The sequence below is a fragment of the Diaporthe batatas genome (assembly GCF_019321695.1).
Source record: "Diaporthe batatas strain CRI 302-4 chromosome Unknown Contig00007, whole genome shotgun sequence".
NCBI lineage: Eukaryota > Fungi > Ascomycota > Sordariomycetes > Diaporthales > Diaporthaceae > Diaporthe > Diaporthe batatas.
This window is the reverse complement of record NW_025408554.1, coordinates 599,613-624,588: the sequence shown is the minus strand read 5'-3', so window position 1 is coordinate 624,588 and position 24,976 is coordinate 599,613. Positions and strand designations below refer to the sequence as shown.

The window sequence follows — 24,976 nt, the reverse complement described above, 5'->3', positions numbered from 1 at the left end:
TACAATGGTACTTGGACCCTTCCCAAGCCTCCACACAGTACTCCTTCTCCACACCCCGTCTACACTACTACCACCCTTCATGTACACATGTATGCATGCGCCTGTTTGTTTGTACTTGTGTGTCTGGGTCTATGTACAGCAGCAGAGAGACCAGGGGGGGAGGGGTGTGTTGCAGGGCAGGGGCCCGGGTGGTGGACTTTTTTGCCCAAGTGTGTGCAAGGTACTCGACCACCCCGGCCCCAGTGCCCATCGTCCAGGGCCCTGTGGGGAGCCCATATATCATCATGTATGTCTGGTCGCTTGTATCTAAGTACAGTAGAATATGTATGTGACAGACTTCCCAATCTCTCCTGCACGACCCAGAGATCTCGGAGTGCCATGCCATTTACTATCGCCCCGGATACCCAGATCTAAACCTCCCGCAGTGCCGCACCCTGGCTGCACATCACACACCCATCCACCCTCTGTTCCACCCTGACTATATCATCAAATACCTTCCTTCTCCTCCTCAGCCCCTCCCAGACATCATCAAGCCTCCCGTGTGTGCTTCTTCTTCTGCCCGCAACAGGACAATACACCACAGTCCCTCCTGCCCATCAACCTGCCCACGCTGCCTGTCAGCAACTCTCCTGCCAGCTCGGTATTTTCGTCCACATCGATATTCACATCTTCGTATTCGTCCCCACGCCTTCTCACACCCAAACCTGCCGCCCTCCCACTCCTGTGCGGTCTGCCTGACCCTCACACTGCCCCCTTCGCGGACAGACACGATCGAGTCGACACGACATACGGCACTGAACATACTGTCTTGCCAGCCAGCGGCCGGCCCGAGCAGCTGAGACTGTTTCTTGCAACCCGCGGCAAAGGTTCCTGCTCCATCAAAGCAGGATCCAGCCTCTCAGTAGCAATGGCACCATACCAACCACACCCTGCCTCCCACAGCTGGGACCAGCGCTGGCCTCAACACCAGGCTGGCTCAGACTACGTGATGATGAACGACATGGTGGGCTACGACACGAGGTCACTCCCGTCCTCGGCACCTCTCCAGCGGCCCATCATGGCTCCGCAGTACGTCATGGGAAACTCGTACGGAGACAGCCCAGTGACACCAATGTCGGCTTCAAACTATCCAGGCCACTCCCAGTTCGGAGACTACAGCTCCTACAGCCAGCCTTCGCCTTCATTGACCTCTCCTTTCCAGCAGCAACCCGACCGATTCGCGCACCGACCCATGGCACCGCCAACACCACCGCTTGACTCGGATAGCCATTCCATCTACTCAAGGGACGGCCAGACAGCATACAGCTCTAGAGACACAAGCCGGAGGTCTTCTACAAAGCCGGTGATCGTGGTCAAGCCGGAGGATGCCAATGCCTCGAGGACGCCAAAGACCATCGAGCCCTTCAAAAAGGAGGATGGCTCACTTCAATGGGAATCCAAGGAGAAGTTCGATTGCCTCCTGCGAATGATCCCCAAGGCTCTGAAATTGGAAGATCCCAAGGATCAGCAGCAGGTCCCAGAGCTCAGCAACGTCAACAACCCCACGAGCCTGCCAATGAAACAGGTACGAGATCACCCCAACCCGGTCGATAGCTCCTGGCTGGGTGCTGACCGTGAAATCACTAGGACCCCGGGGCCAAAGCGCCAGTGAAGAAGTACAAGTGCGATTTCTCAGGCTGCAATCGGAGCTTCGCTCAGAAGGCTCCTTGGAAAACACACATGGACACCCACAGGGGAGTCAAGTCACACGTGAGTTCAGTATCCGATGCCAGACTCCCAAGAACATCACCGCTAATTGGGCATCGATAGCAATGTGACGTATGTGGTATTTGGGTTTCCCAGGCAGGGAACCTCCAGGTATGTCCTTGAGCTACCCACTCTGCTGTGGCAACAAAAGCGCAGCGAAAATTGCAGGACACTCTATCTGACAATACCTTATAGACGCACAAGCGCTGCCACACGGACGAGAAGCCTTTTGCATGCGGAGTATGCGGGAAATTGTTCAAGCAAAGAGGGAATGTCAAGCCTCATATCGAGAATGTCCACGACAAGAAGAACAAATCAGTCTGCAACTTCCCTCGCTGCGGCAAGCACTTCACGACTATTGGGAACTTGAAGGTCGGTGCCACACCCTGCAAGGATGGGGCACATTCCCCTGATTTTGTAATCTTATGTCCGTGTCACTAATCATTGGATCATCTCGAGCAGAATCACATTGGCAAGGTTCACAAAGCAGTCCTCGAAGAATTGGTCTACAAAATTGAACGCAACGAAGAGCTTGAAGACAGCTGGAAAAAGCTTTTTCAGGAATACTGCGTGATATTCAAGAACAGCAACAAGGGCATCAAGGGCCGAGGCCACAGTAATGCAAAGACACTGAAGCAGGAACAGATATCGGTCAGGTCCAGGATCAATCCGAGACGAGAGGCGACTCAGCAGATGACGCCCGTGAGCCCTGAGCCAATTCATGTTGGCGATGTGGCTCACAGCAGGTCGCAATATTACGACCATCATCAGCCAGCTCAACAACCGTTTCATGGCCTCCCATTGCCCGCACAACAACAGGCCCAGCCGCAGTTCCATGGTCTGCCGCTTCCTGCTCAGCAGCAGCAGCAGCAGCAACAGCAGCAGCAACACTACCCGACTCCTCAGTACACACCCATGTCGACGCACCAGACGCAGAGCCCACCCTACCATACCCTACCTCAGCCTATGGGGAACAACATGGGATGGCCCACACAATATCAATAGACGTACAAGCCACCAGCCACAACGAGCTGGAACAAACAGACATCGCATTTCACCGGGCGTTCCTGAGTGGGCAAAGAACAGATACATGGACACGACGGTTTACACGGATTTACGGACATGAATGAAGAAAGGGTGCAATGTGCACCCGGATGATTTGACATCAACAACACAACAACAACAACAACGGCGTCGGGGAACGGGGTGGTGTAGATAAAAACCAAAACGGCACAAATCGGACAAAAGGGAACGGACCGGAACGCACACGTGCGAACCAAGGCATTACATACACTTCGGTGCTGGGCGTTTTACAACACGACTTATCAGAGTTATACCAGGAACGAGGGAAGATCCAAAAGTGAGTTGGGCAAAGGAAAACCATCAGGAACGGCATTTCACGCACAAGCCCCGGCTACTAGGCCTGGCCGGCGTAACAAAGTGGGGTCATCTTTTCCTTGTGCTCTGGAGCGGCTGCTTAACCATGATCTATCTCTCTACGCAACTTCTGTTTCTATTCTGCATCTTTCTTTTCTGCTATTCTTCCAACACATCCAAACAGCATGTACAACAGTGCTCAGCCCTCACACTGGAGGGGGAGCCTGCATTCAAACCATCATGTATACACCCTAGCAAGGCATTGTAGCCTCTTCTCAGTCACCTCACTTGGTCTGTCTCTTTTCTGTTTCTACTTTATTCTTTTGATCTGGGTTTCACATGTCTGTTTTTCCATATTCTTCTAACGACCTCTGGCGACTCGATACCAACATCATTATGACATGATTGCCATCTATATACAGCACATACATGTGGAAAGGGAGCGAGCGGGGTTTACACAAAAATCCGGAGTGGGAAAGGGGAAGGAAGGGGAGGCGTTAACCAAAGGATATTGCGCCGGTGCGTTCCCTTGGATGGATGTTGGCGGGGACGGAAACCCCGAGAGACACGCATCGTTGCGCGTCCCAGCTACTCTGTGGCAATGAGTATAGCGGGAAGCCGCGTTGTCAATACTGTGTAATGTATCATGTCATCAGAATTGACGAAGGGACCTCGAGTCCCAGACTATTGAGTCAAATGGCTTCCAGAAAGTTGATCTATGTGCAATCTAATTGAAACAAACATGAGAGGATCGTACTAAAGCGCCTGATACTAAGCCCCAATTCCAAGAACGGCATGTCTGAGAGATTTGGAGACCAAGACCAGCTTCATTCCTGCGATAAAAGGCGTCCAAGTGAGCCCCTCCCGTTGAAACATTTCTGTAGGGCTTTCCTGCAAATATCTATTGCTTCACTGGGATCCGCCCTTGAAGCACATGTGTCATCACTGCTAGATGCCAATTTCTGACAAGACCCCCGGGGCCAGGAGCTGGCGAGGTTACATGACGGGCTAACAGACGTCCAGAGTAATCTCACACAATCCTTTTCAGGGTTCAAATGGTCTGACTTAAGACGCCCAGCACTCAATAGACACGCTGCCATGGGGACCACCAACCACAGCCATCAGGATGTATGTCTCGCTCCTGTACTCCCGCCTACTACCAACATGGGAGTCTGCCACTAGATAAGGAGAAAGTGAGGACAGTGGACAAGGACAGTGGACAAGAACACAGCCAGCCCGCCAGGCAGCCCGCCAGGAGCCAGCCCAGCGCAGCCCAAGGCGCAAGATTACGTCTGAGAGACAGCATTTTGCATGGCCCCCAGGCAGCCCAAATCTGCCAATCTCAGATACGCGAGGTGTGGGGGACAAGTCGGCTGCGTCCGTGCAAGGTGACAGGTCGAAGGGTGTTTGCGCGGGTGGGTGTGGCAGTCCGTTGCTAGGTACGATACAGGCGACCGACACACACCTGGGCACACCCACACCCACACCCACACCCACACCCACACCCACACGAGGAAGGATTTCCCCGTCCTGTGCCTGTTGCTTCCCCGGTTTTCTGACCACCCACACCTTGGGCACCCGTCCAAGCCCCTCCCTAGCTGCCCAGCCCAGCAACCTAACACACCCAACACACACCCAACACGCCTCCCCACTACCTACCAACCTCTGCCACTTTTCATGTGGCTTTGACGTGCAATTACCGTGCAAGCAAGGCACACCGTTGCAAAAAAGCCAACCGGTGTGCCCTGTCCACTTTTCCTTGCCCCTGCGCGACGATGCGATTTGCGGGAAAAGATTCGTTTCCTTGTAACACAAATTCGGAATGATTTAGTGGTCTACCTATAGGTATGTTCGTGTGTGTACGTGCGCGCGTCCCCCATGTTGAGAGGACTTCTGGAGGGGAGCGGCGCCAAGATGGATTTGTGACGGCAACATCTAAGGTGCTGTCGATGGATTTCCCTATCCGATACCTCGAAAAAGGTCCCGGCGGAACTGCGGCAAGAAAAGGACTTTGGACAACACACACACACACACACACACACACACGCACACGCACTCGCACAAGACCCGCGTGCGGTGACACAAGCTATCGGCCCCGTATAGAGAGACCGTATACCACATTAGATCACACGTACTCAAGTACTTACCTTGTGCGTCTGGTTACCTCTTGGACGGGTGGTACGTGCCCAAGTGCGTGTGTTTGTACCACGCAACACAGGACATTCATTCTGTAGGGCCAGCTGGCCAAGATCGGCAAAGACGCCTGTCTGCAAGATTGATGTGCGATGAGGCAGGTAGGTGATATGATTGATAGCCACCAGGGGGGGAGGGTGTGTGTTTCCAAACGAGGCGCAACGGCATTGGCCGCTCAGCTCGTACAAGGAGACATCTGGACATAGTACTTGCAGTACCTCGAGTCTTTGCAAAAACAAGTACATGATACCTGTTCGCAGGAAAGTCGAAAGCAGCCAATAGACCAAGCCTGTCTGTCTTCCCTACTGCCGCCGCTGCTGCTGCCATATATGCTGTTTCGCTTGCCCGCCTAATCTGAACTCTGTGCATCAGGTAATGTACATCACTGACATGGGGGGAGGGGGCGGGGGCGGGTATCGAGGATAGAAATGAGCAAGAAACAAACAATAATTCTGCAAGCCTGTCATGTCGACATTGTAAGAGGAAGAGAAAGCAAAAAAAGGGGGGTGGCATGGGCTCTTCGAGAAGCCTGTCTCTCTCCCTCACCGCCCGTCAGGAACACATAGGCCAATGAATGGTGGCGGCGGAAGGGGAGGACAAAACGATTGTCCAAAACTGCAAGATCTGAAAAGCAAACTGCAGCAACAAGTTACCGTCATGCAATGCGGGCGCATCGCTGGTGAAAACGACAGCGCACACACACAGTTCGTGGCTGCGGCGGCCTGTCGTGAGGCCTACAGGGGCAGATACAAACCATGCGAGTCTCACCGCCGCGCTTGACAGAAGGCATTGTAGACAGTGTATTTACGTTTGTAACGTACGGATGTACTGGATGTATCTGCAAGATCAGTAGTCCCCGGGCCGGTTGGTACACATCGATTTTCAGGAACTTCAAACCGATCCCGCGGCAGTAATAGTGACAAGTCCAGGGCAGACAGGCAGTCCCCTGTCCAGGGGAGAGAATACGACAAAAGTTCAAAAATAGAACGCCAACCTGAAAGTCAGACATACATATCTACACACATACATACATACCATACATGAGGAGACCACCGGACTATCCCACAATATACATAGTCTATGTCCAACCTAACTAGGCCCAGACACACCCACAAGCCGGGGAATTAGTCAACCGCCACCGGGATAAAGACCTCGTCTATCTCGGAAAGGCGGATCAGTGTGGACACGAACAGCATGGCCGGGCCAGGCCGCGAGATTGAAGGAGGTCCCCCGGCAGCTGCAAAGCCCACGGACAATATGCTGCCCTGCCTGTATTGTATGTACTTGGGCAGGCCTTGGGCCGCATCAGCACCAAGCATGGCCCCACTCAAATTCCCCCTTGGGCCCTGGGCCCCAGCACTTACATATACATACATCAAATGACATATACACACACCCAAGCCCCACATATACACCACACAAAAACCCCGTGACCGCACAACGTCACGATACCTCCCCAGGCGCCCCGGTGACGGAGGGGTGGGCTGGGCTGGAACTTGGAACTGAAGCTGGCTGGGTCGATCCGGGGAATTTCACTTGATTCAGAGTCGACCGGTAACCTCCGCCCACGGCCCCCCTCCCCCGGTGGCCTGACCTGCATGCATGCAATGCAAAAAATCCAGACTAACACGCCCATCCGGGATCCCGGCCCCAACACAAGCCACGAGAAGAAGGGGAAAAAGGAAAAAAATCCCACACCCCCAACCCGCACGCCCCAGTTGCCGTCTCGTCCCCCGGGCGGGAGAGAGAGAGAGAGGTGTGTGTAATGATGATAGACCAATATGCTCTCGAGCCTCCTGCCCTGTCTCTCGGGGACCTGGCCTGGGTGCGGGGGACCTTCTGAGACGCGGGCTGGGGTGTGGTGGGTGGCCCACCCCCTTCGCGCGCCCAGATACGAAGAGATGACGGGCGAAACGCCCAACCCCCTCCCTCTTGCCCATCGTCAATCAGCCTTAGCCGCATCGGGGCCCTCCCCACCGGCCCGCACCCGTAGAGCCTAGGAGCTCCGTCGCCTTGCGTCAGATAACGGGGGAGGCAGATACCGCACGGCGGTCTCCAGCCCTCTATCTCGACGGCCGAGACAAAAATGGGGGCGGGAAGCTGAGGATACCCGTTCTCTCTGAGCAGCAGGCATCATCGCTGGGGCGGACTGAGCCATCCATTCGACGCCACGGCTTGTTGTTTCCGGTAGAAAACGGTTTGGTTGGGTTGCAGGGCCCAGAAAGTGAGAAGGAAGAAAGGGGGGGCGGTCGGGAAGCTTGTCTGCCCAAGCGAGCGTCGTTCCCAAGCGAGCGTCCCCATGTGCCCTGGCTGCCGTTTGACGAGATAGGCCAGCGAGAAGGAATGTAAATCACGATCCCCCGCGCAAAGCGTCGTACTTCCGGATCTGCCCCTCGGCCAAGCCAGGCCGGGATAGCCGTTCCCTCGCATCGGGACTCTCATTGTCTCCCACCTACGTACGCACCCACACGCGCCCACGCAGTACGCACACACACATTCTCTGTCTCTCTCGGTCTCCCTCCGTCTCTCCCACACACTCTCTGCGGAGGCTTGCGCCCGGGCTTGCTTCCACAGCACTTCTAGCCCCCGTGCAGGGTCGACACGAACAGGATGTTGTCACCGCTCTGGACCTCGTACGACTCCTCGCCCTCTAGCTCCCAGTCGGCGTCGTTGATCAGAACCAGGATTCCCGGGCGGCTGGAGGCGGGGAAGCCAAAACGGCTTGAGCGTCAGTTCCTCTCTCCCCCAGTGTGAGTGCATTGGAGGGTGTGGATGCATCATAAAAACGCCTTACAAGTGTAGAGTGGCGAAAACAAGGAGGGAAAATGAACGAGACACACAAACAAGCTGTCAGGGCAGCCAGCCAGCGAAAATCATGGCCGCTGAGAGACAGGGGACTGGAAAAGGGGTTCGCGCAGGAGTACGTACATGTGGTTATCTAGCACGAAGAGTTCTTTCCTGCTGTCCTTCATGACGTGCTGGCAGAGGTAGTCGATGAGATAGGCGATGGTGACAGGCTTGCTGTCCTTGTCATGGGCGGGGATGGCGAGCTTGTGTTGGCGTTGGTCCGAGAAGAGCATCTCGAGGCCGCCCCTGAGCCAGGTCAGTACAGGAACTATTCCCTCCTTCGCCCCTTTGCCCCTGAATTGGGTCTCTCTGCACGGCTTGGTGTGTCTGTTGTTCCTGTGTTTGCCACCCGGCCCCTGTTCATCACTGAGACGGTGACACCCCATGATCGAGGTGATCAGAAGATGCCGTACGATAGAATCGGGCAGTGGATTCATTCCCAATGAGACACCAGGGAACTGACCACCTTGGGTCGTCCCGATCATCTGTCTCCCCAGACACACATCTGATGGTCTGTGACCAAGGCCTCAATTTTCCCTTTTGTCGGTGTGTGTCATCCTTGGGGATTCGTGCCGTCGCCATGGAGAACAGCATATGATTGTGACATGTTCTTTTTGAAGTGCTCATGATTGGTGGCTCGTGCAATGGGTGCGTGCCCCAGGACGGCGAACCCGTTGGCGGATTGGCAATGAGCTAGGAATGACAGCGAAAGAGCAGCGGCAACTCACGAGAACTCAACGGTGATGGACACCATTGGGGTTTCCTTCTCAGCAGTCGCCTCGGCCATCGTGGACAGAGGCCAAGCAGTCGCCTTTGAATACGCAGTAGGTAGTCGTCTTGCGCAGGATGGTCGGTGCACAGTCTTTGTGCGGCTCTGCGGGCGTCAAGTGGTAGCGAAAGTTTATTTTTTGAGTCGGGCCAGGGCTCTGATGCACACTGTACATGGCTAGGTACACCACGGGCGATGAAGCTGGGGTGTTGTGCTGACAGGGAGCGGGCACAGTGCGGGTTGGAGGCACAGTGCCGTCAAAATTTGGAGTCCCGAACCATCGCCAACAGCCTCACTCACAAGGTCAAGCTGCAATGAGGATGGGGCATAGACAAAACACAATTGTCATACGAGAAATACTCACTGGCTGTATCTGAGATACCTCATTACAATCCATCCATGGTGCATCGCCACAAAAATAGCGACCGGAAATCCCTCTGCCTAGGCCCGGAACGACACTGCAGCATCGTCTCGAAAAAGAGTGCCCCACTGCCTGCGATTCCTGCCTTACACACACATCTTATCATGTTCCCGAGACCATGACTTATTACTCGATAGGCGCCAACCGCCAGACAGCAGCTTCAGACTGGGCTGACTGCTACGGCGGCGTCGTGGCATTCGGCGCAGACGTCAACCTCGCCCTATGGCGTCCCAAGGACCAAAGGGTCTGGCACCCCAGCACCCCCGGCCACAAGGAGCTGGTCAAGGCCGTCAAGTTCCTGCCCGCACGTGCAGACGACCAGTCCTCTTACATAGTCAGCGGTGGCGACGACAAGTGCGTCAAGCTGTGGAGGCTGGACCATGCCAGCGGGGAGGTTGACTGCGTCCAGACTGTTGAGGACCACACGGCCGCCGTGAACTGCATCGCGAGCTTGAAGCCGGGCTGGACTGGAGGAGCTGATACAGGGTCTCTGTTCGTCACTGGTGCGGCCGATGCCACAGTGAAGGTCTGGGCGTTCGACGGTATAGAGATCAGGGTCCTACAGACTATCAAACTGTCGCCCAGATACCTCCCCTTGGCCCTCGCCGTGAGCCCGCTGGGGAGCAGCGGCAGTACATACATGATCGCCTCCGCCGGGACCAAAGACACCATCCAGATCTTCACCGGCACATTCAGCCAGGACTGCTCCGACTTCCGTCTACAGGCGACCCTGTCCGGCCACGAGGGCTGGATACGCTCCCTCGATCTCACCCCCGAGGCCCCAGACAGCCCAGACGGCGACCTGCTCCTCGCCTCAGCCAGCCAGGACAAATATGTGCGTCTCTGGCGCGTCCACCAGGGCAGCGAGCTCCCGGCGCAGGCGGCCACCGCCTCAGACCCCACCGTCGGCGCATACCTCCCGGGGCGGTCGCCCAGCAACAAGGCCTACCGCTTCCAGGCCCAGGACGATTCTGACTACTCGGTCACGTTTGAGGCGCTGATGTTCAACCACGACGACTGGATCTACAGCGCGCGGTGGAACCGCAGCGACCAGGGTGTCCTGCGACTCCTATCCGCCTCGGCAGACAACTCCCTCGTGATCTGGGAGTGCGACGCCGAGTCGGGCATCTGGGTGCCGGACGTGCGGCTGGGCGAGATATCGCGCGAGAAGGGCGCCACCACGGCCACGGGGAGCATCGGCGGCTTCTGGACGGGCCTGTGGTCGCCGGACGGGCGCTCCATCCTCACCCTCGGGCGGACGGGCTCCTGGCGCCGCTGGGACTGGGACCCCCAGGGCGCCACCTGGGAACAAGGCGTCGCGGTGTCGGGCCACACCCGGGCCGTCACGGGGCTGGCGTGGTCCCCCTCGGGCGACTACCTGCTCTCCACGAGCTCAGACCAGACGACGCGCCTGCACGCGCGGTGGGCCGAGGACGGCCGCTGGTACGAGATGGCGCGCCCACAGATCCACGGCTACGACCTGAACTGCGTCGACGCGCTGGGCGAGTCGCTCTTCGTGTCTGGCGCCGACGAGAAGCTCATGCGCGTCTTCAAGAAGCCCAGGGCCGTGGCGAAGATGCTGCGCGCGGTGGCGGGCATCGGTGCCCAGGGCGAGGGGGCCGAGGAGGCAGACGACTCCACGCCCGAGGCGGCCAACATGCCAGTGCTGGGCCTGTCCAACAAGGCGACGGTCGAGGCCGACGACGACGACGCGGCCGCCGCCGCGGCAGCAGCCGTGAACCCGGAGCAAGACCGCAGCGCCGTCGACCCGGCGAGCATCGTGCGCCGGTCCGCGCTGGACGGGGGGCACCCGCCGCTGGAGGAGTCGCTGTCGCGGCACACGCTGTGGCCCGAGGTCGAGAAGCTGTACGGGCACGGCTACGAGATCAGCTGCCTGGCCGCGAGCCACGACGGGCGGCTCGTGGCGAGCGCCTGCCGCGCGTCGTCCCTCAACCACGCCGTCATCCGCATCTTCGAGACGGAGCGCTGGACGGAGCTGCGGCCGCCGCTCGCCTGCCACACCTCGACCGTCTTCCGGCTGCGGTTCAGCGCCGATGACAAGTTCCTGCTGAGCGTGGGCAAGGACAGGCGCTGGGCTGTCTTCAAAAGGAGGGATGGCGAGGAGCAGGCCGCGAAAGAGGGCGGGGCCGGCGGGGGCATGTCCTACGAGGAGCTCCAGAACGATGAGAAAGGGCACAAGAGAATGGTCCTTGACGCAGCTTGGGGTCCATTGATGCCGAACGTCCCAGGTCGGAGATTCTTTGCCACTGCTAGTAGGGACAAATCCTTCATCGTGTGGGCTACGGCAAAGAGCGGCAGTGGCTCTGCAGATGGTGAGGAAGGGTCGGACAGATTCCAAAAGTTGCAGAGCGTATCCCTGGAGGATCCCATCACAGCAATCGACTTCCTGCCCCGGCCGTACCAAGATAAATATGCCGTGCTAGCTGTCGGCACGGAGAAAGGACATGTCCGCACATATGTCTGGGACGTCCTTGAAGGCTCCGGGGTGCCATTTTCACCGCGATCCTCAGGCGAGCAATTGACTCTGTAAGTACCTTGCGCCCGGTCTGCGACACTTTTTCACACTGAGCCCCCCTTTACACACTAGTCTCTTGATTCCTTCTCCCCTGTCCTTCCGATTCTTTCAGTGGACGTTTACTGACACGCAAACCTGCAGAATTGAGCTCGCCAAGCCTATCCGGCAGCTCGCCTGGCGGCCAGGTCAGGAGGAGACGGCTGAGCTTGCCGTAGCCGGCGAGGACGGCTCGGTCAGGATATGTAGCATTGATATCAAAGTGCCGCAAGGGGCGTGAAAGCCCAGCAAGCAGGCTCTGTGTTTACATGTGTGGAATGGTTGTTCTGAGCCCTGGGCACGTCGGTAGCGCGTAGGGCGATGAAGGCCTGGCAAAGTCGGATAGAGAAATACCAGCACGGTGTTGAGGGTTAGCCGCACCAGTTGAGGACAGCAAGCACTTGTGGAAACAAGGCTATCTATCGCTTACAATACCCAGTGGGTTAGTGACCACAGTTGTCAGTGAGAACTTTGACGGCGAAGCTTATCCAAGGTTGCCGAGACACTCTGGAAAGCCCTGCAAGACCTGAGAACAAGAGCATTGTAGCTTTCCTTTCATAATGGTCCTGAGACCACAGTCTAAACATTAAGTAACGTATCTATATCATGACATGCTATGCTATGCAGAATTGCGATCTGCTCTAGCTGCAAATATTGTATTCGTGAGACATCAAGAAGAGGACTCACGGCTTGAACCCATCTCTAAGAGTATGTATACAAGTCCAAGACAGAGGATTCGACATGGGCAGGCCATGTTCTCTCGCACCAGCCCCGACCGTTCCCCTATCAGGTAATCACCATGAAGCCTAGGTGGTCCGTCGAGCCCCCTGGGGCAGACACCCCAGGCCATCCGCCGACCTAGTGCAGGACCCGGGGAAGGTGCCCCTTTTTCACGCAACTACCCAAACACAAGAAGCAAAGCCACCCTACAGCTCGGCCCTGGCTGCCCCGGCGCCCTCGGCAAACGCCTGTGCCATCTCGGTGGCGATGGCCTGGGCGACGGGCGTCGTGGTGGCAGCAGCCGCGGCACCGGCGGCCTTCTCGGCGAGGGAGCGGGCGGTCTCGCGGGCGGCCTCGACGGCCGAGTCGCCGTGGATGTAGAACCAGGCGCGGCCGGCGAGGAACATGATGTGGTGGGGCAGGTAGAGGATCGTGGCGATGGCGGTCAGGGAGAAGAGGAGGAAGACGAAGGACCCTGGTTCCCGGAGTGTGTGTGGTTAGCGTGGGGTGGACACATGGTAAATGGACGGGTTTGATGGACGGACGGCGAGTAGGAGGCCCGAGTAGGAAACAACACATCATCAGGTGATGGAGATGAAGGGGAAGGTGGACGTACAGAAGATGAACTTTTCCAGCGGCGTGAAGATGTAGACGCTAAACGTCACCTCCACTTGGTAGAGCTTCAACGAGAGCCACTTCGTGAGGGACTGGAAGGGCGAGGATGAGGAGGAAGATTGTGATGAGGCCATCGTCGTCGAGTTGGTGGCCTTGCGACTACCGATCTGCACAGTGCTTGCTGCGGATGTCGTTGGTCGAGAGGCAGTGGTGGTAGAGGATGAAGCAGGTTTGGGCTGTCGGGTCATGCGATTTGCGATGCGGCGGCGGTAGATAGAGGACAGTAAGTCGAGGGTGCAGTCGTCGAGTGAAGAGTCCTAGTAATTACACATCGTCGAGTTGTGGTTTGCAGCGGTCGAATGTCAAGATTGGAAAGCGGATCGACGATCGAAATGGTTGGCTGTTGGGATTCTAGTTATCGAATCGACCAGGGTAAAATCGCAGGACGACCGGTGACGAAGGAGATAGTCTAGAAGGAAAGTCTATTCAGTGCAGGTCGATGGATGGTGCATGGAAGTGAGAATAATCGCAAGCCTCGCATTGAGAGCAAAATGGCCCATCTGACCCTGGACCCGGCTCGATCCCAAATTCCAAGCACCCGACCCAGAGAGGGCTGCAATCAAAAGGGACGCGAGCCGGGGTGTCCGCGGCTGCTGCAAGCGCGACCCCTGTCCGTTTCCTCGCACCATCTGTCCGTACCACAATTACGTCTTCCGCCAGTTCTCAGAGTCCCCACCGTGCCGGGCCCGGCCCAGTCGCCGCGGCACACCCAGCACCACCCACACTCGCTGCCTCTGGCGGGCCCCAGTCACCGACCGCGAACACCAGCATAGCTGCATGGCACTACGATGCCTCCCAGGAGACAGAGACAGGACAGCCCAGCCAAGCAATGGGGTGGATGAAGGCTCTCGGCCCCGCCGGCTTCGCAGTACGCCGCAGCAGCCGCAGCAGCAGTAGCAGCCATGGCAGCCTCTTCTGCCCTCCATACATGATCGCTGCAGCTGCCGCCCCCTTCTCGACAACATGCCCGGCCAGCAAGGCCGCAACCCGGTACCCACCCCGGCCCAAACCGCCGCCCGAGCACGAGTTCACCGAGGTCTACCTCAAGGGCACCGGGCCAGGCGGCCAGAAGATTGTATGTCCTACCATGTATACCCATTGCAGTTCGCTACTCGGCTACCAACTCTAATACATCTCTTTGTTACAAAAAAAAACAGAACAAGACCAACTCGGCCGTCCAGCTCAAGCATATCCCCACCGGCATAGTCGTCAAGTGCCAGGACACGCGCTCCCGCGAGCAGAACCGCAAGCTGGCCCGCGAGCACCTGGCCGAGAAGATCGACGACCTGCTCAACGGTGACCAGAGCCGCTCGGCCATCGTGGCCAGGCTCAAGGCCAAGAAGAAGTCCAGCGCCGCCAAGAAGAGCAGGAGGAAGCATCGCGACGCTGCCGGAGGGGGAGAGCAAGCCGATGAAGGCCAGGTCGACGACGACGAGGCTCCGGATGGAGAAGAGGCGGGACTTGAGCCAATACCTGACCACCGCCCGAAAAAGGTCAAGATCCAGGAAATCAGGCTCTGATCGTGGTGGTGCCTATCTGTTTTGTGACCCATGATACTTAGTAGCATAGGAGTGGAGTACCAGAAATGTCAAATATAGAGAGAGGGCTTGTCTGTTCCCCACACTGCTTGCTTGTCACTTGTGCAAATGGTTTCCTCACAGGTGGGTAATCTTCACTGTATTGCTCTAAAAACACCTCGACCTCTGCTCATGGCACACCACGAAGGGACTATTTCAATCCATATGGGGCAGGAAAACAATAAAGGGGGTTTGATCAGCCTCGATTGTACGTTGTTGTTCGCCCCTCTATGCACAACCAATTAAGAAACCAAAGGCCATCGTTTTCCGCCACCGGGACAGCCGGGGCGCCACCCAACTGTCAACCATGACCAAAACTTTTCGTAAGCATGAGACGCTAGTAGCGCGCGAGCGCATCGTGGGCTCTGCATCTTGGCCGACCCGGTCGAGATCCTCACACGCTCGGCATCGGCTGGTCTTCGTTGTCTCGAGTTGCTGCCGCAGGTTGTTAGCCGCGTTGCGTGTGGCGAGGCGGACTGTCTGTGGCCAGTATAGCTTACCTTAGAAGCACTTGCGGTGAACGATCGAGGGACCGCTCTCGTCGTACTCCTGCTTGGAGATCCACATCTGCTGGAAGGTGGACAGGGAGGCCAGAATGGAACCACCGATCCAGACGGAGTACTTTCGCTCGGGGGGAGCGATGATCTTGACCTTCATGGAGGATGGCGCAAGAGCAGTGATCTCCTTCTGCATACGGTCGGACAGACCGGGGTACATGGTGGTACCACCAGACTAGGGGTGCGTGTTAGCACGTGCTTACGGGGCCCACAATTATTATCCAAAGGGGGGTCTCAAAACATACCATGACGATGTTGCCGTACAGGTCCTTACGGACATCGACATCACACTTCATGATGGAGTTGAAAGTGGTGACGTGGATGCCACCGCTCTCAAGACCCAGCACAGAAGGCTGGAACAGGGCCTCGGGGGCACGGAAACGCTCGTTTCCGATGGTGATGACCTGACCGTCGGGAAGCTCGTAGGACTTCTCGAGGCTGGAGGACTGGGCAGCGGTCTGGATCTCCTGCTCGAAGTCGAGGGCGACGTAGCAGAGCTTCTCCTTGATGTCACGGACGATTTCTCGCTCGGCGGTGGTGGAGAAGGAGTAGCCACGCTCGGCCAGGATCTTCATCAGGTAGTCGGTCAAGTCACGACCAGCCATGTCGACACGGGCAATGGCGTGGGGCAGGGCGAAACCCTCGTAGATGGGGACGACGTGGGTGACACCATCACCGGAGTCGAGCACGATACCGGTGGTACGACCGGAGGCGTACAGGGACAGGACGGCCTGGATGGAGACGTAGAAGGCGGGGGCGTTGAAGGTCTCGAAGACGATCTGGGTCATCTTCTCACGGTTGGACTTGGGGTTGATGGGGGCCTCAGTCAGCAGGACCGGGTGCTCCTCAGGAGCGACACGGAGCTCGTTGTAGAAGGTGTGGTGCCAGATCTTCTCCATGTCGTCCCAGTTGGTGACGACACCGTGCTCAATGGGGTATCGCAGGGTCAGGATACCACGCTTGGACTGAGCCTCATCACCGACATAGGAGTCCTTCTGGCCCATGCCAATCATGATACTGTGGGATTTCACATTAGAACCGATCGGGGTGGTTTTCAAGCTATTTTTCGAGGAGGATATTTACCCATGGTGGCGAGGACGACCGACAATGGAAGCTGGCGAGTTTGTTAGTTCATCGTTGGGTCTCGCCGGCGTGGGCAGCTGGGTAGCCGAGCATCGGGAGCGGCGCGCAGCCTGACAAGGGCGAGCGGGGTTGACTTACGGAAAACAGCTCGAGGAGCATCGTCACCGGCGAAACCGGCCTTGCACATACCCGAACTGCACTCAGGTTAGTCTGTCATGTTCTCGAAACTCGCCAGAGATCGATGCTGTAGATGCAATTGCGCTGGGACGATGGCGTCCACAGCTCGCACGCCCTCTTGGGAGATGTCGGTGAGAGGGCCATCAGCCGAGAGGGGGCGATTTTGGGGGTGGTTTGGCAGCCGGTCTTACCCATTGTCGATGACGAGAGCTGCAACTTCTTCTGCAGGTTGGGAAATAAATGTCAGCGATGATCAAGCAGATGAGAGTGGATTGCGGATTGCATCGTGATGGCCTCGACCAGCCACGGCCACTGCTGGTTGTGGTTGTGGCAGCAGCAGGGGCGGCGACAGTCGGGCGCTGGGTTGCGCAGTGCGCGGGCACGAGCAGGAGCAGGAGACAAAGACGTGGCCAACTTACCCTCCATGGTGACAGATTACGTAGTAAAAAGAGTGGTAGTGGGAATTAGGGACTCGAGATAAAGACGAGGAAGAAAGAAGGCAAATAAGAACCGGACGATGTGATGGTCGAACGGAGCACGAGTTGGTGGTGTCGAGGAGTGTTTATGTCGCTGACGACAGGAAGAGTTTGGGTGGCAGACGGTGGTGGTTGGGTTGATAAAGGGGGAGGTCCAGGTGCGAGTGAGAGCTAGGTGGCACTTTACGTTGAGATTTGAAGTGGGAAAGAAGCCATCGCACAGGCCGGGCCAGATTAAGTGGGGGTGGCCAGGAGGAAAGGTTGATGCGACCCTGTCAGTGGCTGCACTGCAATCAGCCAACCACTGGAACGGGGGACAAGTGGGCTCCGCCCTGGAGGAGTCTTGGGAGAGGAGGGGGGCAGGGGTACGTACCTTGAGTGAGTAGGGGTAGCAACCAACTCACCTCTGAAGCCACCTGCCGTGAGATCATTCTGTCTGGGGGATTATTACGCGCGGGCTGGACGGGCTGATGGGACCGGAAATGGGACCATTGTGCTCTTCACAGTCTGCTGAACCCTTTCGTGACTCGATCTGCAGGCCCCGTCAGGCGGGAGAGGGCGATGAGTTGTGTGCGCCGACGGAGCACGGCGTGCATCTCCTGCATGGACGCGGAGCTGTCACTACTCGCTGGCAAGGCTCTCGACGATTGTCGGTGTGGCTGGCTGTCAATCACTCATCTCTCTGCCAATCCGCCAGAACTAACACATGCCATGCCATACACACATACATGTACATGCTGTACATACTGCCTGCCTGGTCTGCGCGTATATACGTATGCGTACACGAACCAACAGCAGCCAGCCGTGTCCCACCCGGGACAAAGAGGCTGGTATGCACAAATCTATTTATTACAGCTGTGCTGCGGAACTTTGCTTGATATGTCTAGCTTCCACTGCTCTGCTCTGCTCTGCCCTGCCCTGCCCTGTCTCGCCCTGCCACAACAGTACGTCCGATGGCGATCTATCTGTGAGGCCTCATCGTTGATAATGGCCCGCCGCTTGTTTCGAGGGCATGGTGAAACAAGTCGCATGGTTCCGACCCTAATCGGTGTGAAACGGTAGAGGATACTGACGGACAAACATCATAGGATGAACACCTGCAGGCGAGAGAGAGAGAGAGAGACAGATCCCACCTTGCTGCTGCTATTGCTACTTCGACCCTGTCGTGCATGCACAAAATCCCGCCGGCCCAGTGCGGTACTTGGCTCACAGACGAGCTGTTCAGGACATTTGCAGGCATCTCGGCTCTGCCCTCATGGTGGGCGATGACGTACTGTCCTAGCTAATAAGCTTAAGGCTTATCTGTGCGTGGTGCACCTAGGATCAAGGCATGACGGTCCGTTTCGGCATGAACTCGTCGTCTGATGCCGAGAGCTCAGGCAGAGACGGATGGATGCCAAGCCTGAGTCGTCGTCAAGTGAGGCCGGGCTGAGTTGGGAGGATGAGGTTGATTGCGCAAGCAGAGGCGAGGCAGGCGAGGCGCCTCACTCCTGTTGTTGGCCGCCGCCGTAAGCGCCCTTTGGACATGGAGCACTCGGCATGTAGTTAAAAGGGCTAGAGTGCATGGTTCAAGGCTGTGTTCACAAGCTTACACAGTAGCAGGAGCAGGTCGAGTGGGCGGGGATGGCCAGGCTTAGGTCCGAAGCTCGACGGTATGTACGGCTGCCCGGTACTGTGGTACTCAGACTCGGACATGTCGATGCAGAGCCCATCGCCATATTCACGTGTCCCATACCGACGATGCCTCAACGGTGGTGCGACGCATGTGTCCCGGTCGCCAAAAAGGGGGCTGCTGCTGTTGGTTACTTGCTGCTTTGAGCAGGCCGATGGCGGGGCATCAATTTGGCGGGGTTCCCGAAGCTCCAGATTCGCTTCTAGAAAGAGGACCCCTGACTGGAACCGACAACGGGTGGTGATCAACGGTGGGCAGGGCCTGTGCAGGCCCGCGGGCCCGGCAGGATGAGCTGGCGGCAGCTGGACACAGGCGAGAACAGGCGAGGCGGACACCGTGAGATAGCCGCTAGCATTGTAGATGGTTGTAGATACCTGGGTACTGTGGTACAGTGCCAGTTCAGTCAGCCCGTTCTGGTTCATGAGCCTCCAATTCCGCGGCTGGGCTTGCGTCCCGCAGATCGCCATCACTGCGAGACCCGCGGTAATTATAGGCCAGTGCGTCTCCCCGTGGGAAAAGGAACCATTATAGCTTCCAGGCTTGTGCAATTGCATTCCCAGCGGCCAGCGTGGCTGGCAGGTCCTGGCTGGCAGGCTGGCAGGCAGGCTGGCAGGCTGGTCCGTGGCTTCCAAGGTTGCCGGTCCTTATTAGTTGACAGGAACGATGGGGACCCGCGCTAGTCCGTAACGGTGCAAGAATTTTCGAGAAGCTTCCCGAAAAAAGCAACAGTCGAAACATTTTGGGATAGCTCTACAATCCCGAGGTCACCACGAGCAAACTTTCACAGAAAACAAAATCGTGCCGATCCCCATAGCAGACCTTCCAATTTCCATTCCAATCTCTCGCAATAATTCAATCCATTCCTCGCCGGAACAAACACCCGCCGAAGAACACAATCTCGGTTCATCACAGGCCAGATCCAAAACAGCTCCGATCCGAACGAGACCAAGCCAGAACAAGCCGAGCCCAATTTACCACCCCTCACCATGGACAAGAATCTCAATGAGCTCCTCAGATGGAGCATCGAAGCACAGACCGCCGGGAACGCCAACTCGAATGGGACCCCTTCCACAACCGCAGTCAAGGCCATAGATGCGCCCGCCACCGCCGGGGAGAACACCACGGCGGCAGCAGCAGCGACGACAGCCAGCCAGGCCGCCCCCTCCACAGCATCACCAAATGGCCTGAACCCAGAGATTCTCGCCTCCCTGCTGGGTGGGCCCTCAGACGCAGACCTGATGAAGCAGTCCATGTCCGTCATCACCAACACCAAGGACCCGGAGGTGACGCTCGAGCACCGCCTGACAGCCTTTGACAACCTGGAGCAGCTGATCGAGTCGCTCGACAATGCCAACAACCTGGGGCCTCTGGGCTTGTGGGCGCCCCTGCTGTCGACCCTGTCCGACGCCGAGCCCGACGTCCGCCTGTACGCCGCCTGGGTCGCCGGCACCGCCGTGCAGAACAACGAGACGAGCCAGGAGCGCCTGCTGGCCATGGGCGGCCTCCCGCGCCTCGTGAAGCTGGCCGTGGCGCCCGAGGAGAGGGCTGACGTCCGCCGCAAGGCCGTCTACGCCCTCAGCTCTGCCACCCGGAACTACCAGCCCGCCATGGACGTCGTCGCTGCCGAGCTGGAGAAGGGCGGCCAAAGGCCCGCGGGCTCGGAAAAGGTCGACGCCACGAATATGGACGCTGTCGATGCGGTGATGGAGGGGCTGAAGGAGCTTGTCAAGAAGGACGCCGCGAAGGCTTCCGCCTAGGTATGAGTGGGACAAAAAAAGAAAAGGCACATTGGTCAGGGCGGATGGAAATCGCATTGGGACCCACGAGGCCATGCATAGACGGCGTTAGGGGCGTTGTGGCAGACATGAGACTGCAGGATCCTATATAGACATTGGGCATGGTTACAAGCTGCATCGGAGCCAGCTACATGATATTATGGAAATTGGGGAAATGAGACATGCCATTTTGATGCCATCCAGATGCCCCGGCCGTTTCTTCCACTTCTATGATATGTGACAGGAGGCTTTACAGTTTATGATACAGCGAAACGGCAGTTTTGCAGCATGGTCTCAAGCTCGACTTGCATATGCTCCATCCGAAATGACAATTAGGCTATCGCGCCTCATTTGAAGTTGCCGTGGAACGGTACTCCCAGCGCCTGCATGAGGAGGCGAGCGTGTCGGTCGGATCTGGCTGTGGTCTGGACATTGACTCGGCATCCGGGAATCATCTGGACACAAATACTAGTCAGCATAACTGGTCGCACCTGAGTTCCTCCCAGCGTTCCAGCAAACAGGAAGCGACTCACCTTTGCCGGGTAGGCGTCATAGTTGGCCTGGATCTCAGGGAACAGCGCAAACTGGTCGGGCTCAAACCCCCACGACAGGTTCCCCGACTCGTCGCCCGTCTTGCCATCGACGCCGGGCCACTCCTTGATCTTGGGGAAGACGAGGTGAACCATCTTGTCCATGAGCTCGTAGGCCTGCTCCCCCCACACGGTCACCTTGCAACCGGCCGTCTGGCCCTTGCTGACACCAAACTGCGAAACACCATGCTTGACGCGCGTGATCTCGGTGCGCCCGCCGCTGACAGCCTGCAGCGCCGCCCTCGCGGCAAGCAGGTACGACCCCTCCTTGGCGCCCTGCGGCACGTACGTCGACAGCGTGATGGCCAGCAGCCCCGGCACGTTCTTGAAGTCGATGTCCTTCTCCACCAGGCGCAGGGCGCCGGTGCTTCCACGGGGCCCCCGAAGCGGTCGGTTCTTGTGGTACGGCGATGAGTCGTCCCACTCCCGCAGCCGCTGGCCTACGGGGCCCTTTTCCGTGCCGGGCGGCGTGTGCTCGTACGTCAGCGTCAGCAGGTCCGGCGCGATCGTCGTCTGCCACGTCTCCTTGAGGCGGGGGAAGTAGAAGGGCCCTGCTTGGAAGTCGCGCGCGATGGGGTCGGAGGACGGGGGGGACTGGACGGGATGGAGGGCGCCACGGCGGAATTTGGGCGGGTGGTATTGGTATCTAGGAGGCGGAGGGCATTCGGGTTAGTGGGAGCGCGCAGAGGCCTGACGGCAACGCGGCCGTACCTGTTGCTAGGAAGCTGGTATTTCCTCTCCTCTGCTCGCTTCTTGGGGTTCTTGAACTCGTCTATTTGCTCTGGTGACGGGCCGGGGGCCAGTTGTGTGGAATCCGGCTCGAGGTCGCGGTATACTGCCGGTGTCTCGACCGGCGCCGCAGCCGCAGCTTCTGCCGAGTAACATCTCCGTGGACAGGCCGGCCTGGCTTGTCGTGATATCTGTGAGACCCGTAGTTGCCGCAGCGGGCGGACCGCTTCCCTCCAGCTCGCCATCTTGTCTGGTTTGTCGCGTTGCTCGGTTGGCTGGCGCAGCTATGCGGTGTCAACCGGTCGTCGAAGAAGCTCCAAAATTTTTGGAATACAGTAGTCGACTGCTCCCGCACGGGCCACATGCCAATGCCCCGACCCCTTCCACTTCAGAGCCCCTCGACATGCATGTCTGGCATTTTATTTAAGGTCTTAGCCAATTGTGAGGGTGTGATTTCAATGGGGAATTGATAGCATGGAATTAATCTCAAGATATCACCTCTTTTCAAACATTTCGATTGCAAATACAATTGTGTTTGTTTCCACATCATAACTACAAATTACCCAGCTACTCAATTGGTACTCATTAATGACAGGCACCTGGGCACACATATTTTTAATTACAGCTGAGATGCCTCCTGAAATCATTCTGAAACATAACAGACATTATAGTTCTTGTAAAGACGGTGGGTATATGCTACTGTTCCTGTATTAAAAGACCGTTCAATGCGTTTTTGATATCGCTTACCCTCATCTGACAGGGTCACAATCCAGAAAGTCCTCCCTGTACTCTTAAGGCTTTTCGTTTCAACAAAGCACGTGTGCACCTCTGACAAGAGTTGTGTGATCTAAAGGATCACCGTCCCCAGAACAGACACCCCAATTTTACCTCTTGAACAGGCGAACTTCCTAGACCGTACCTATACTTCGAAAATCCGTGGTGACCAATTCCTGGGTGCTTGCGTCCTCGTTTCCTCCGCACAGCTCTCGTTCACCACTTTCTTCCATCACTGCAGAACCACGTCATCACGCCTTCGACATCTCCATTCTGCTCTCAGTCCACTCACAGCATCTACTTTGCAACGTCGATCTCGAAACAATACCATGGTCAAGCAGATGCCACTGAGGTGGGAAGCTCGGCATCGCTCCGAGGCGCCGGATCCCCTGTATGTGACCGTTCCCCCTCCAGAGTTCATACACAAAAGTAGGGTAGATCAAGTCCTCGACGATGCCCACCAACAAGCACTCGACAGTGCGGTAATGAGCATTATCTCCACACCAATTGCGGAAGAGACATTTGCCCAGATCGTGGACGGGCTCCCCTTGAGAAGCGTGGCCTTGGGGACTCAGAACCGTCGGGTTATACGGGGGGACCCGATCGACAATCATCCTGATATGTGTCCTGGGGCATTGGAGAAGGCCAGAGAGTTCCAAATGAGGCTTAATACGAGGGGCCTGGAGGTTGCATCAGCCGTAAGTAATGAAGGATTAAGAATCAAGAATACTACAGACATGACTAGTGGCTGACTAGGTTCTAGGCCCTCCAGCAATATCAAAATACCCCTATCGGCTCTAAAGCCTCCAAGATGCCTTTCTTGGAGTTAGTAGCGGTGACTATACATAATATTGCCGTAGAGCTCTTCAAACTAGTTAACGGGGGCTTTCATAAAGATGTCATATGGCCTAGCGACGAAGCCTATCAAGAGCGAAATTGGTCGAGGTGGCCAACGCCTTTCTGCCTGCTTCACTATTCAAAACCAGAGCAGTACCCTGATGGAATTGCTGACTTGGCGGGATACTGGGCTGAAGACCGAATCTTTGGTGGAGTCGTGCTTTTTGGTCGAGGTACCAACGATACAGGCGTATGTTCCACTTCCAACCCCGCTACCCTTGTCCCAAGCAGATTGAGATTGAAATACGTCGTATATGAAGGATCATCCAGTCGAGAACTGATTTGCTTATATTGTTTTGTTTTCCAGTCTACTTACGATGGTATATGGTTCCATTCTCACCGGGACGACGTTACGAAGCGGATATATGCGCTTACAGAGCAGCAGACAGCGAACCTGCTGCAGTTCCTAGAGAAGGGGCAGATTAACGGGTCCGTATGCCCATTGCCAATCCTGGCAGACATCACGAACCGGCGGCGGGTGGATGAGGAGATTGCTATCCCGGAGTTCAACGTGTACCGGGACCGGTGGGAACGAACAGTTGACTACCGAAACTGGAATGACTATCGTTCCCAGCGACACCATTGCAGAAACGCCATAGACTGGCCGGAGATCCTGGACTATCAGGAGAAGCTAAGGCTAGAGGTTAATAGTGGATCGGACAGGAACTAAGACTTCCGGTCTGTGAAATTCCAAGATCAAATCCAAGGTGTTACGAGTACATCAGTGCCCATATTATCCTTCATTTCTGGCCCTTGACTACCTTCAGTTCCTCCGTCAGCTTCATGAAATCGTCCTCATCCGAGTATTTCCCCTCAATGTGCGCTTTTCCAACAATGGCACCCGCAGCGTCGGTCAGCTCGGCCAGCTTGTATCTCTTGACGAGCAAGGTCGTGACCAGGATGAGATTTTGCCACCTATCTGAGACATCACCTTCTCCAGTAGCAGGGTCCAAAACGCTGGAGAGAGTCCTCATGTTGACAGGGCGCTCTGCCTCGCACAGGAAGTCTCGTAGCGTGATGCCGCCATCCCTCCGAACCATCTGTACTGCCTTGACGATCTGTCCGACCATTCAAGATTATTTCTCATAAGCGAATCGGACGTCAGTAGGGGAGAAAATAGAAGACCTTTCAAATGAGATAACATAAAGCACCAACAAGTCGGAAACCCTAAACGAGTTGGACAATTCTAAGCACTAAGAGCACAACAACCCAAATTACAGCATCACAAGCTGCTCCTGCTGTACTTGTGACTCGAGATGATGAAAAAGAAAATGCTCAAATACCCGACCCTCTCTTTACTGCATCTTCCTGATATTCTCCTTTTCATCTCTGCAACATATCCACACAGC

At 56.7% G+C, this 24,976-nt stretch overlaps 10 protein-coding genes across 10 annotated transcripts; 5 read left to right on the top strand and 5 right to left on the bottom strand.

The window, feature by feature from the left end:
- The first annotated feature begins 355 nt into the window (after nt 1-355).
- KVR01_006895 (uncharacterized protein) lies at nt 356-3,820 on the top strand. The gene is made up of 5 exons (XM_044785937.1): nt 356-1,564; nt 1,627-1,749; nt 1,810-1,857; nt 1,942-2,118; nt 2,209-3,820. The coding sequence occupies exons 1-5, from the start codon at nt 908-910 to the stop codon at nt 2,749-2,751; spliced, it is 1,548 nt and encodes a 515-aa protein (XP_044644326.1). The 5' UTR covers nt 356-907; the 3' UTR covers nt 2,752-3,820.
- A 4,075-nt stretch (nt 3,821-7,895) lies between these two features.
- On the bottom strand, nt 7,896-8,950 carry KVR01_006725 (uncharacterized protein; the record flags this gene model as incomplete). The annotated part of the gene is made up of 3 exons (XM_044781537.1): nt 7,896-8,013; nt 8,245-8,409; nt 8,892-8,950. The coding sequence occupies 3 exons, from the start codon at nt 8,948-8,950 to the stop codon at nt 7,896-7,898; spliced, it is 342 nt and encodes a 113-aa protein (XP_044644156.1).
- A 263-nt stretch (nt 8,951-9,213) lies between these two features.
- Nucleotides 9,214-12,446, top strand: KVR01_006587 (Elongator subunit ELP2). Its single transcript, XM_044782556.1, has 2 exons — nt 9,214-11,900; nt 12,031-12,446. Exons 1-2 carry the CDS (start codon nt 9,472-9,474, stop codon nt 12,164-12,166), a joined length of 2,565 nt encoding a protein of 854 aa, XP_044644018.1. The 5' UTR covers nt 9,214-9,471; the 3' UTR covers nt 12,167-12,446.
- Nucleotides 12,447-12,451: 5 nt separating this feature from the next.
- KVR01_006798 (uncharacterized protein) lies at nt 12,452-13,841 on the bottom strand. The gene is made up of 2 exons (XM_044794429.1): nt 13,262-13,841; nt 12,452-13,120 (listed from the first exon to the last, which is right to left on the bottom strand). The coding sequence occupies exons 1-2, from the start codon at nt 13,506-13,508 to the stop codon at nt 12,852-12,854; spliced, it is 516 nt and encodes a 171-aa protein (XP_044644229.1). The 5' UTR covers nt 13,509-13,841; the 3' UTR covers nt 12,452-12,851.
- Nucleotides 13,842-13,931: 90 nt separating this feature from the next.
- On the top strand, nt 13,932-14,974 carry KVR01_006977 (uncharacterized protein). Its single transcript, XM_044781919.1, has 2 exons — nt 13,932-14,395; nt 14,478-14,974. Exons 1-2 carry the CDS (start codon nt 14,150-14,152, stop codon nt 14,838-14,840), a joined length of 609 nt encoding a protein of 202 aa, XP_044644408.1. The 5' UTR covers nt 13,932-14,149; the 3' UTR covers nt 14,841-14,974.
- A 9-nt stretch (nt 14,975-14,983) lies between these two features.
- On the bottom strand, nt 14,984-17,850 carry KVR01_006745 (actin). Its single transcript, XM_044787367.1, has 8 exons — nt 17,564-17,850; nt 17,134-17,472; nt 16,906-16,936; nt 16,676-16,731; nt 16,538-16,568; nt 15,700-16,471; nt 15,398-15,629; nt 14,984-15,332 (listed from the first exon to the last, which is right to left on the bottom strand). The coding sequence occupies exons 2-7, from the start codon at nt 17,138-17,140 to the stop codon at nt 15,399-15,401; spliced, it is 1,128 nt and encodes a 375-aa protein (XP_044644176.1). The 5' UTR covers nt 17,141-17,472; nt 17,564-17,850; the 3' UTR covers nt 14,984-15,332; nt 15,398.
- Nucleotides 17,851-19,228: 1,378 nt separating this feature from the next.
- KVR01_006600 (mitochondrial 54S ribosomal protein YmL7/YmL5) lies at nt 19,229-22,292 on the bottom strand. Its single transcript, XM_044783362.1, has 3 exons — nt 21,939-22,292; nt 21,171-21,873; nt 19,229-21,092 (listed from the first exon to the last, which is right to left on the bottom strand). The coding sequence occupies exons 1-3, from the start codon at nt 22,199-22,201 to the stop codon at nt 20,985-20,987; spliced, it is 1,074 nt and encodes a 357-aa protein (XP_044644031.1). The 5' UTR covers nt 22,202-22,292; the 3' UTR covers nt 19,229-20,984.
- On the top strand, nt 19,849-20,619 carry KVR01_006962 (uncharacterized protein; the record flags this gene model as incomplete). The annotated part of the gene is made up of 1 exon (XM_044794844.1): nt 19,849-20,619. The coding sequence occupies one exon, from the start codon at nt 19,849-19,851 to the stop codon at nt 20,617-20,619; it is 771 nt and encodes a 256-aa protein (XP_044644393.1).
- Nucleotides 22,293-22,458: 166 nt separating the features above from the next.
- Nucleotides 22,459-24,297, top strand: KVR01_006669 (uncharacterized protein; the record flags this gene model as incomplete). The annotated part of the gene is made up of 3 exons (XM_044784915.1): nt 22,459-23,428; nt 23,494-23,817; nt 23,935-24,297. The coding sequence occupies exons 1-3, from the start codon at nt 23,060-23,062 to the stop codon at nt 24,295-24,297; spliced, it is 1,056 nt and encodes a 351-aa protein (XP_044644100.1). The 5' UTR covers nt 22,459-23,059.
- A 70-nt stretch (nt 24,298-24,367) lies between these two features.
- On the bottom strand, nt 24,368-24,697 carry KVR01_007074 (uncharacterized protein; the record flags this gene model as incomplete). The annotated part of the gene is made up of 1 exon (XM_044788875.1): nt 24,368-24,697. One exon carries the CDS (start codon nt 24,695-24,697, stop codon nt 24,368-24,370), a length of 330 nt encoding a protein of 109 aa, XP_044644505.1.
- Between the last annotated feature and the right edge of the window lie 279 nt (nt 24,698-24,976).